Source organism: Styela clava, chromosome 8 (genome assembly GCF_964204865.1).
Source record: "Styela clava chromosome 8, kaStyClav1.hap1.2, whole genome shotgun sequence".
Taxonomy (NCBI): domain Eukaryota; kingdom Metazoa; phylum Chordata; class Ascidiacea; order Stolidobranchia; family Styelidae; genus Styela; species Styela clava.
The window spans coordinates 8,748,935-8,761,571 of record NC_135257.1 but is presented as its reverse complement, the minus strand read 5'-3'; the positions used below and the strand labels follow the sequence as shown (position 1 = coordinate 8,761,571).

Here is a 12,637-nt window from a genome sequence, read left to right as displayed (position 1 = left end):
TTCACTGACATATTGTTATATTTATCGCACAATCGGAGAGCAAGCTGATGTAGGCATTTTTATTTTAACTGTCATGACATACTTTAACAACCATTGCACAGTAAACAAAATATTGACTCCTTGTTAAAAGCATGCTTACTACACTGATACACTACTATGATATCATAATGACATAATTCAGTATTGACTATCCTAATTTAATTTATAACAAATAACCTTTCTGCTTTAGTAACTGACACATATACTAACTATTTTGACTCTTATATAATTCCCGTTTAAGAACAAAATAGACTTCACTGATGATATGCAACCTCTATGCTTTCGACCTGAGGTTTCATAAACTGAATTGTCCGTCTTTTATTGCCCACTATTTTTATTGGACAATTCATGACGTCATTCCCTAACGTGATTTTTAATTTGCTCATCAGTGGGCATGATACATGCATAGACTGGACGAGTTATTGTAATACTTTTCGATGACCAATTTTGATCAAAATTCCAATCTGTGTAATCAAGCATGGCATGCTGCACGCAGAAACAAAAATAATAATAAAATACGTCAAATGATAACTACAGCAAGTCATTTACTAATAAGTTATCGAATACGTAGACAGTACAACATTTTTCATCGCATCATACCGAGGCCCGGTGCCAATTTGACACTAACTCTAACGTAGTTCGGTGCAAGGAAAGCGTGACAAAATTCGCCGCGCAGCTGGTTGACGTACGGCAACGTAGGCTGCTATAACGAAAGTGTGACGTTTGAAAGAAGTTTTCAAATGTGCGAAGTTTGACGTTGGATTATAACCGACTTCAAACATTATAACTAACACGATTAGTTAGGGTAAAAAGAGATAATTTGTTTATTAATGCCAGTAATCAATACCGAATATTGTGAAAAGGGAAGAGACAGAAAGTACCCAAAACAACAAAAATATAAAATATTTTGCGTAAGAAGTTTTGAAGTAAATATCAAAATCTGGTTACATAATTCGAATAGAGACGCCGAGAACATTTGTTATACAAAAATAACTCCCTATTTGAGTGGAAATGGGGTAATTTGATACTGCACTTTTTAAACAAATAATGATATTTTATGAGAAAAATGTTTGAGATAACATAATAACATTATCTCCAGTGTGTAATCAGATAATCGATAGATAAAGTACGATAGCGGGATGCACAGAGCCAGGGACGCCGACACGTATTTAATATTATTTTTTTTATTGAAATTAAAAAGATAGTAATATTTCGTTTCCAATAGATACTCGTAAAAGAATAATGTGGCATATAACAAGAATTAAATATTTGACAAGAACCAGTAAAAGGTTTTTTCCTGATTTTTCAGCTTCAGTTTACAATTGAAAGGGGTTTCCCATGAATGACGAAAATAAAGTATTTAAGAGTAAAGTTTTGAAATGTGTTTTATTTTAACCGGTGATAGACTGAGAATAAATCTACTTAGTCATTAAGTATCATCCTTTAATCGGGAACTCACGAAATGTGAACAGGATATGGGCTAGATTTAACTAAATACCTCGTTGGTCGCTTGTACTATTGCCTATATTTAGTGAGGTTTGAATTGTTGAATATTTTTCTTCAAATACCAACATAACAAAGTTTACTAATGATGATTTCGCTAACAAATATAATCGACTAAATTCGTTATTTAGATAATTAATACAATTGATACGGTAAACCACACAGGAGTTCAAATTTCAACAACAATCTATACTTCTGCATAAGCGCAAAAGGAAACGTTGTCTTATTATTATTAATAATGATGAGAAAACCTATCATCTATCATACCTCAACATCTACACTCAACATCCACCACTTGTGGGATTGTGGTCGATATATTGACAAACTCAACAGCTTAGAAGGCATGAAATTCTAAGATCTCAGCCGAAACAAAAAAAAGAATTCGTTACTTCCTAACTTCTACCTCCCTTCTGCCCTTGGTATATCTCGACGTATTGTTTTGTCGCGACGTTTCCAAACCACAGCACACAAAACGACAAAATTTTATTCCCGAACGTTGGGATAGACAAAAACAGGTGCTCGCAACGCCCGCTTTCGCGCCAGCATAAGCGACTGTCCATCATATTTATCTATATTTCACTATTTCTTTCCACATAACTTCTACTCATATAAAATAAATATTTTGGAACGCTCGACTGAGGAACAGTAGTGTTATTTGGTACTGAATGACACCTACAATACTCATGCTAAAGAGAATTGTAAACTTCCTAAATACAAGCAAATGCCGTTGATTTCTTGATAAGTTCACTATGATTAAATACAGGAAAATATGCAGTGTAATAAGCAACTGGAGAGCCAAAGATTTTGAAGAAAAACAGCGAGTCAATTTTCCGATTGCCAAGTAAATATTACGCAAACTGAAATTTGTTCCACACGTATCGAATTAACTACATACCATATTCATCCATAATGAAGATGCGTCATTAGCAATAACTAAAACCTATTTTGATGCGTCTATTATATTCTATCTACAGAACCAATGTTCACTCTTGACTCATTTTAACACAGTTTGTACGTTGATATTCTCAGTCGACCCAGAAAACATTAAAATCAAGCGGATGTTTACGAATGTTACACTCCCGCGTCTGTCAATTTTGCTTGTAAGAAAATGTTGTAAGATCCACACAGTTTTAAGCGTGATTTATGAATGTAGCTCACTATTAATTACAACAAGGCACAAATCAGATTTATCCAATTTTTAGAAGTTCGAACTTTCTGGTGATATACCTTTTCAATCTATGGCATTCAAATAAATGTCAACAGCAAGGCAGCGTTATCTAGCATTACCTAAAGTTTATGTACATACGGTGTTCCAATCATCAATGAGAAATCAAATACTTTCTTATACAGATTGTCTATTCTATATTTCATATCTTTTCCATTGCATTTTGCTGTGAAAGTGACTAACGAGCGCGTAATATATAATTGCTTAGAAACTGTCTGCACTTCGAAATCACGAATTTTACAACATACTATTAATATGGAATTAACTGACTGAATTAAGCGGCCTGACTTTGCCCTGTTCAAACGTATACCAACAAATTAACTGGAAATTAATATACATTTCTGAATTTAGCCCACTATCATTTATAGCGTTGGTAAAATTCTATCAGTCGTTTAAAATTGAAGTAGCCCTGCCTTCCGGCCTACTGATTTATGATCTGTTGTGGGGAAGGGTCGCTAGTGTTACGTCATTTCCTGAGAGCCTGAAAAACGAAACGCCTTTTTCTTACAGTAGTTGTTTCTTTATTCTCTTCTGATCGAGCGCTGCGCTGTCGAGGCCGACACACAGAAATGATGGCATGAATCGTGGTAGTTAAGGACGAGTATCGTATTGGAGTTATATACTCTGCAAGTTTTTGCGGTATTACAACGTCATATCATATTTACTTTTATATTAAACGGAAATAAGCCTCTACAGAGTTTCCTAAAATAATATAACGGTGCTCTCACCGGTTGTATGACGTTGTACAAAGGATCATTCCGAGAACTATTTTATTTTTTATCTTTGTTTTTATTTATTAGTTACCTCTCATTGCAAGGTGGTCATGGCTTGCTACAGGTTGCAATGAGTCATGATATATAGAGGAAAATGAGTTATTGCTTATATATTTATTTGAAATGACAAGACGTGCGGGAATGAAAAATGCAGCACGAGTACAGCAGCATATCATATGTAACCTTATGAGAATAGTCCCCGTATACAACTGCGACGTTACAATATTGCACTAATGTAGAATTGAGTACATAAAAATAAAAGATATCCAAAGAAAATGAAATCCGACTATTCCCAAAAGAATGACACGGATCATCGTGTCTCAAAAATAATGTGCCATGAGTTAGCGATGTCTTCTACTCGTGTGCATAATTTAAAATAAATTTTGTAATTATTTCAGAGTTATCACGCGACGAAAGGACGCACAATTGTGAAACACCAACGCGAGTTTACTGCTAATTGACTTTTAAGGGATTTTGAACTTCCAGAAAAATCGCAATTACCACTTAATCTACTACATGAATATTAATAGTTTTAATATTATGATTTTTTGTTGTGTCAATTGTCAGTGCAATAAACTTCATCTAAAATAGCGCCATTGTGATATTTTTAACAAAATATTGCGAAAATGGAAATTCAGTTAACGTAATTTGTTATTGCAAATAAATCATAACTCGTGATTATGAGAACAACAGAAATGTTGACCGTAAATATTCCGGGGTAAATATCACAACATTAAAACTATAACAATTTATCAAAGAACGGGAAAGCTGAATTTAACTTCGATAGGTTTAAGTAATGTGACATGCACTGAATATAAATCTAAGAAGAAGATAACGATCCAAATACCGGAGTATTATCATCACCCATCTTTGCTATTTGAATTATATATATATATATATGTTAAAAGATAAATTAACAGTTTATACGAAATGTTATTTCCTTTTCTTCATCTCAAACTCAAATCACATTCTTTCTTATTCAAACGTTACTCATGGGCGACTATTAGCGTATTGAATTTGTACGTGCGTATACAATCCCTAAAACATTTGTATTTTGAACTGATATTTGGCAATACTTGCTGGACACGTTAGTGGACATAACGGTCATTTCAATATTATGTTGTTGTTCTTGGTATTTTTCATCATTGTCATTAAAAAATTTCCTTTTCTCTTCGAATACTGGACCAATGGACCTTTCCTCGACCTTTGACCCCGAAAAATTCTTCCTATACTTTACCATTGCAAAATTTTCGGGGCTATTTTAAGAGTGCTTTTGCGAGAAAGTGAATTAGATATTGAAGTTGACCTAATAAATATTTTTTGTCAGTTTTTTCAGACATCTGTTAGTGTCGAAAGTCCTGTGTCTATAAATAATATTGCCTTTGTTTCAAATATACAACCACATAAACTGAAAAAAAGTCTAATTGTAATATTTCTGTTCACTATATTATGTACATACTGTATAGTGTATTCATTTAATTTTCTCGACTTTTCCGGCAAATTTCTAAGTGAGAAATAACTGATTTACTTGTGTTTTTGTGTTGGACTTCATAACTTAAAAATAAATACGTTTGATAGCTTCTATAAAATAAATGCAACTTCTTATGCTGTTTTTTGTTGTAAAATACTTGTCTTGAGGAAGTCTGATTTTGGTCAGAAAAAACGTTACAGAAATACATTTGTGTTAGTGTGCAGAAAAATTACATACTGGTAGTTAATAAAAAATAAATAAATAAAAATTACTTGCCACACCATATTAATAAATTTATCATGATTGCCACTGCCAAATTGATCAATTTTATAAATGGGAGTGAACAGTAAAGATAAACTTTTATAAAAAAATATATTGTCAAGCTGATTATAGATGAAGTCAAATGCCAAAATGCCCAACCAAAGTTGCCAGAATTGGGTGCATGAAGAGGTGGGCTAGACCACTTCATTGCCCAAACTAGAGCCTATTATTGCCAAATTGTAGTCCATATTGCAATAAGTATTTAAATCTATCAGTAACTTTATAAGTATGAGTAATTATTTTTAATTAAGGTAGAAAGACAGGGTATAGGAATATGTTGGTTGCTAAGGTTATAAGGTTTTTTTTTTCATTCTTAGATATTGACTTCTGCAAGGATAAAGGAATTAGGAATAAAGGAATTAGTATTGTTATTTCACAGGATCATTTCTTCATTTAATTATTGTGGCGTAATAGATTCAAGTTTATCGTGGATGAGACATCAGCCTGCGAATTTTGTTGTTGTAGACACCATTTATATTCAATAAACTAGCCATTGTATTGATCATCACAGAACGACCTGAAAAACAGAAAATAAATCTGCGAGTAGGATATTCAAGGGTTACATATTTGGAAACAGCACTACCCTACACTTTTGTTTAGAATTAATTATTATTTCGAGTAGATATTGATTATTAGTTATCTATCTATAAAACGCTAGTTCAAAGACCAGAGTTGAAATATGCTTGGGACACAGGGTGAATTCCTCGCAAACCATGCAGAAACTCTCAAACCACACTGACCATTCGTATGTTGGCCTTCACATCAACTTCACAGCAGAACCTCAACCTAAACTATACGGTCTACAACCCTCATAAGGTATCACACCACCCATATAGAAACAAAGACCATGCATGTGTAATGTCAAAAATCCAACGTTAAGCAAAAAGGGAACATGCGCATGCAGATGTCAGAGTGTAAACAGCCATTTGAAAAATAAATAAATAAAATAATTTGCTGTGCATGCTACAGAACCCGACACACCAACAATAGATGTAGAACAGGTGGAGAGAGATTAACTGCCGGCTCAACAACAATCAGCAGCTGCAGGAGCAATAGCAATATTGTAGCTGTTTAATATTTTCATGAAAATAAGTATGTGTAAGTGAAGAGTGTCCCAACTTTCTATCATGGTCATTCATGAAGGTTCAATATTTTTTGTGTCCGAGCTATCAAAACGTTGTAGCTAATTACATACGAAAGAGTATATATATCAGTGTGGATATGGGAAAATAACTTTTAATATTTGGATACCAAGTACGACTTAACTTGTTTCTGAAATGATTTTTTGAATTTTAATAACTTCAAATTCAAGGGGAGAGAGTTCCATAGCTTAGGTCCATTATAGCATAGGGCATGCTGGCTCACAGATTTACTCATAAACGGTATAAATAAATTGGAATTACTTCTTCGATTGGAGGTGGTTTTGGTTAGTATGTCGTCAAAGCAGTTTGACAATGAGTTGTCATGAAAATCATAAACTAATGATAATACTTCAAATTTCATTATGTCTTCAACCTTGAGTATATTTAGCGATTTATAGACATGATTTACGCTTTCACGTTTACTTTTCCTAAAGACAATTCTTAAAAAATTATTACAAATGCTTTGCAATTTTGAGACAAGTGTTTTATTACCATGGAGCCAGACTGAGCTACAATATCGGATATGACTTAGTAGTAGAGATTGAAACATTGCTAGTAAAGCTGATTGATTAACGCACTGGGATACTTTAGCAGCAACTGCCAAGTTCCTTTTTGTTTTACCAATAACATGCAACATTTGTGATTTCCATGATAGATTTTCATCAAAGATAACTCCTAGAAATTTTATTTCTTTCACTCTTTCAATTTCATTGTCATTGAGCAGTAGTGGTTTTGAACAACTCACACTTTTATGCTTGCTTGGGTGGAATAATACAAATTTAGTTTTGTTAGCATTAAGAGATAATTTGTTAACCAACATCCAGCTATGAATGTTGGTTAGTTCTTGGTTTGCAACTGTGAGTAGATCTTCAAGGTTTTTCCCATGAAGAATCAAGTCAGTGTCATCAGCAAACATGATCGACTCAGAGGATTTCAGACACCTGAACATGTCATTAATGTAAGCTAGAAAAAATAATGGACCAAGTAAAGATCCTTGTGGAACTCCGTGCTTCATGACACAAATATTTGTAGAGAATGAGTTGTCATATTGCACAATTTGTTTCCTGTCTTGCAGGTAGCTCCTGATCCAATTGAATGGGACGAATCTAATTCCATAGTGATAGAGCTTACTTAAAAGGATGGAATGGTCAATGGTGTCGAAAGCTTTTGAAATATCAAGAAATATTCCAATTGCATGTTGTTTGCTTTCAAAGGCCTTGGTCAGTTTGTGTACCAAAACATTAGCAGCCATAGCAGTGGAGTGATGCTTGCGGACCATGGCCGCTAAAATGAGTAACCACAACCGCAACAACGATTCAGCAAAATGATTAAGATCAATAGAACCATTTCGTGTTCAAAAATATGGTAGTGTCGCGATCAATTGATATTTTCCTGGTATTTTCTTAGTAGTCCTAAAATTGATGATTCACGATCTGAAAAATAAGCAGACGGGCAGATGTCATGATCGCATGGACTGTTGGTTAACTTATTTGCCATATTTCAGTATTCGCTCTCCGTGCTGCCGTGATTGGAGATAAAACTGACAGCTGTTTAGTTTTTATAGCATAGCATGTAGTGAGATTTCTCAGTTCAGCTAAATTAAGATGGCATAGAAATCATATGGCAATATTAGATATATATTGAAATGTAATGTTTGCGTCATATTTCGCCGATTGCAGTAGGTACCGGTACCGGCAGCAAGTATTCGTATAAATACACGATATTGGTCAGAAAAATCATATTTTATCCCAAGAGCTGACACTCATAAAAATCAGTCAAGTTCACTGGTGCAAAAATTTGAAATAAAATTCCTGGCTTCCTACATAGGTAATATTTGAAAAAAAATCGAAATTCTCTTGTTAGAGATTACTAGCATGTAATGATAATAATTTATAACTCTATAATGAGAAAAACATGTGAATTACTACTGTACTAGAGCTGGGAATTTCAGGGAAAACATTTCAACCGTTAACCGAGTAAAATTAACCGGTTAACCGCAGCGTGACCACGTTTGACGTGATAATTTATAATTTTAGCATGTTACGTCACAATGGTTACCCGAATCCGTTATTAAAAATGTCATTTATATGACAAATTCGACGTGCAAATCCTACTCTGAGATATCATAAAGAAAAACAGCATCAACTGCACACTTGTTGGATGACATAGAATAAACGATTTTGCAATAAAATCGTGAACAATATATTTTGACCGAAAACTGATTCTGAATTTATCGTTTTCATAATCAGCAATCTTGGTACTTCAATTATTTTTCACATTTATTGGATCCTTACCAATACAGTAAGTGATATTCTTTTGAATTAAATGCCACATGAGATAAATTTGCGATGACGTAATCATTTTTGAAGAAATTGTGCATTATAAAGATGAATTGTACCTGAGATGTCAATTAACGGTTAAAATAAATCGTAACCGTTAACCATCTAAAATCAGTTAACCGGTTAACTATTCCCAGCCCTAGTAATTACCCATCATATAATTGTCCCATAGCCACTATTTCCTTACTATCTTTTATCCTTTTACTTAAGTACCTATAGTAATTTTCTACTATTCACTTGTTTTTTGTGTACCCCTTTTTCCTTCAAATGTTTACTATTTGTATTGAGAGTATACTGTTCAAATATATTTCTGGGTAGTTAGCTAGTCGACGGTTGATTTATTATTTTTTCAATAATTAATTGGTTGGAATTGGTAGTGGCTGACTTCAATGACCATTGATTGTATCGCTATCTCCCAGTCTACGTCAGGCTGAGTGTGGGCTGGAGTAACTTTGGTTATAATATTTATTTGTATTTTGGTTGAGAAAATAATAAACACTCTCTCTCTCTGTAATTTGATGTATAAAAGCATCTAGACCAGGGGTTCTCAACCTTTTTTCTGTCAAGTACCCCCCGAGTCACGAAACAATCAACGCGAACCCCCGGTAATCTGACACCGAACAAAGTTGTGATATACTGATATATTAACTAACAATTTGTTGCAACACCAATTTATTGACCATATGAAACTAAATTAAATCGTCTTGTTGATATTATTGCCATTGTCGTCTGCCTAAATAATGAACTCTTAAAATCTCTCCCAAGTTACAATAATCATAATCACTTCTCCAATGCTCGCAGCACGCTGTTTAGTGTTTATAGAGATTTCACAGTTTGTACGCAAAGCCTTAAATTTCAGATTGTTGCGTCATAATCACGACAACGCAAGATCAGGCAAAATCTACGTTTCAATTGGCGTCTAGTTTCAATGAATACGCATTTTCCCATGGTAGTAATCAAGGATATTAAAAACAGCAACATACAAAAACTCGACTGTCATCCAAGCACCCCTGGAAATCTTCTCGTGAACCCCTGGGGGTTCGCGAACCCCAGGTTGAGAACCCCTGATCTAGACTGAATTTGATACATTCATAACTGACCCTGTGACCCCAATTCCCAAAAGCACTGCACTGTGATCTCGTGAGATATGCATATGTCAGTATGTTTGACTGTTTTATCATAGCAGTTATGGTCAGACAAAAATTTGCATGTATTCATATTGCGAATTGAGGGTTGTATCATTTATATGTTAATGTTTATAATTTTGATTGTTGGATTACAGAATAAATCTATGCAATAAATATTACTAATTCTGCATAATTAATTCCATATCAATATAATTTTTAGTAGAATGGTCAGTTGTGTTCAATGATCAAGTATTATACATCTATTTGTCAAAATGGATGCTTCTGCACATAACTCTATGGAAAATGGAGCCTGTGCTATGCCAGATAATTTTGATGATCATTTGATTGCCTTGGAAGGAATAAAACTGATGCTTAATAATGGATTTAAAGAGGCAGAAGCACTATTCAATAAGTTCAAAACAACAAGCCCACAAATGAGCGCTGGTGCAAGTTTCTTCAGTTTTTTAAACGGGATGATGACATTTGAAGACGAAAGGCTGGTACAGGCATCAAATGACCTCAGAGCAACACAAAAACTTTGCAATATTCCAGATGAGACTTTAAATGCAATAAAATCAAAATTTTCCAAAAAGGCTGCACAGAGACCCCAATTACCACTTTCAAAGGTTCTTCAAAACAAAATTATTATTGCAGATTGTCATCTTTATTTAGCTCTCATTTCTTTCATTCAGCAGGACATCACCGGATATATTAAAGGTGGATGGACCTTGCGCAAAGCCTGGAAAATATATGAAAAAACATATGAACAAATATCTCTACTGAAAAAGGTTTCACAGGCCGAGCCGCAGGGTTCTACTAGGGAAACAAAATCTTCAAATGATTTGAAGTTAAAAGAACAGGCTAAAAGTATATCAAAAGAAATATTAGAACGATTATATGGGTCTGTTAGTTTTGGTTTTGGTCTCTTCAATTTGTGTGTGTCCCTCATTCCACAAAAGTTACTCAAAGTTGTGAATTTAATCGGTTTCCATGGTGATAGAGAAGTTGGACTGGAAGCATTGCAAAGTGCCAGCGAAAGTGAGGACATGAAAGCACCTCTTGCTATGTTGGCTTTGCTGTGGTACCACACTGTTGTACGACCATTCTTTGCTGTTGATGGCGATAAAGCAGATTCTGGAATACCAGTGGCTGAAGCTATCATGGCAAAGCATGAACCAGTGTATCCAAAGTCATCTTTTGTGTTGTTTTTCAAGGGAAGAATTCAACGTTGTAAATGTGATATCTCAACTGCGTTGATATCTTTTCAATTAGCATATGATGCCGGTGTAGATCAGCGAGAATTCCAATTAATGTGTGCGTATGAAATTGGATGGTGTAGTTTAATGGAACTTGACTGGGCGAAGGCTCTCGAATATTTTATCATGCTAAAAAATGAATCAAAATGGTCAGTGTGTTACTACACTTACCTGACTGCTCTCATGAGTGGCATGACTGATGATAAAGTTGAGTGTATGAAGCTTTTTATCGAAGTTCCCAAAACAATGAAAATAAAATCGAATCAATTGGAAATATATATTGTTCGTAAAGCACTTTTGTTTATTAAAACCCCTGCAACATATGAGTTTTTATTAATTTACATCCTCGAATTATTATATCTTTGGAGAGCATTTCCAAACTGCACTAAAGAATCTCTCAATAAAATTCTCGATGAATGTGCTAAAATTACTAGCCCAAGTTTAAATGGACTCAAAAATCTTATTGTTGGTGGTTTACATAACAGCCTTGGAAATACAGACGCAGCTATCGAATGTTTCCGCACAGCGATGAAGGTATCAGACAGGGATTTTGATGATGGTCACATAGCACCATATGCGTGTTATGAACTTGCTTCAATATTGATTGAAAAACCAGGTATGAAGCAAAAAGGTCTTGAAATATTGAGGCATTGTAAAGATGGATATGAAGGTTATGATTTTGAAAATAGATTGCAAATGAGGATTCATGCAACGGAGCATAGGCTCAAACAACAAAAGTCTACAGGAAACTAAAGATTCACTCCACTTTACGACTTTCAATAGTGACCTCATAACAAAATTTGAGAAATCATGTTTAAAAAATATATACATATATTCGCTAACTTACGGTAATTAGTATTTGCACTTTGATTTTGAGTCTTTAAAAATTTGAAGAAGATTCTGATTTCTGAAGTATTACTGCACTATTTTTTATATTTTCGATACTGTTTGAATGAAGGAGTATAAATAAAACGGTACAGCAATTAACTTATGAGGATAGGGACAAAGGACTCAATCCGGTAGTGAATTAATGCTTCCTATATATCATTAACCTTTCGATTCTGTGTAATACTCATGGTTCCAGTTCATCTGTGAATCGTATATACTGGGTAGTTGGTATTGCTCAAAGCAAGAAAAAAAGTGATTGAGGTATTTAAATAATTTATGGTGGGCAACTATACTTTTAATGAGACCTTGGTAGCCTTAGTATAACACTTTATTTTACCCTATCGTTTGTGCCTGTCAATTGAATTTATATCATGTTAAGAATTATTATAACAGCATTTATATAGTTTATGATAACATTTTATTTGTATTGGTTCATTCAAGTTCCCTTTAATAATAGTAAGCTCAGTAACCTGTTGTTATTGCATATTTTGCTTCAGTTCACAGAATTATTGCTTTACTGTTGTAATGTTATCGAATCTTCAATTTATAAGTT

At 34.0% G+C, this 12,637-nt stretch overlaps 1 protein-coding gene across 1 annotated transcript; it reads left to right on the top strand.

The window, feature by feature from the left end:
* Positions 1-10,073: 10,073 nt before the first annotated feature.
* On the top strand, positions 10,074-12,323 carry LOC120345782 (tetratricopeptide repeat protein 39C-like). The gene has a single exon (XM_039415331.2). It carries the CDS (start codon positions 10,213-10,215, stop codon positions 11,947-11,949), a length of 1,737 nt encoding a protein of 578 aa, XP_039271265.2. The 5' UTR covers positions 10,074-10,212; the 3' UTR covers positions 11,950-12,323.
* The last annotated feature ends 314 nt before the right edge of the window (positions 12,324-12,637 follow it).

Bases quoted from the DNA above. Each gene is read 5' to 3' on its own strand.
- LOC120345782 (XM_039415331.2), top strand. From the start codon at position 10,213: ATGGATGCTTCTGCACATAACTCTATGGAAAATGGAGCCTGTGCTATG.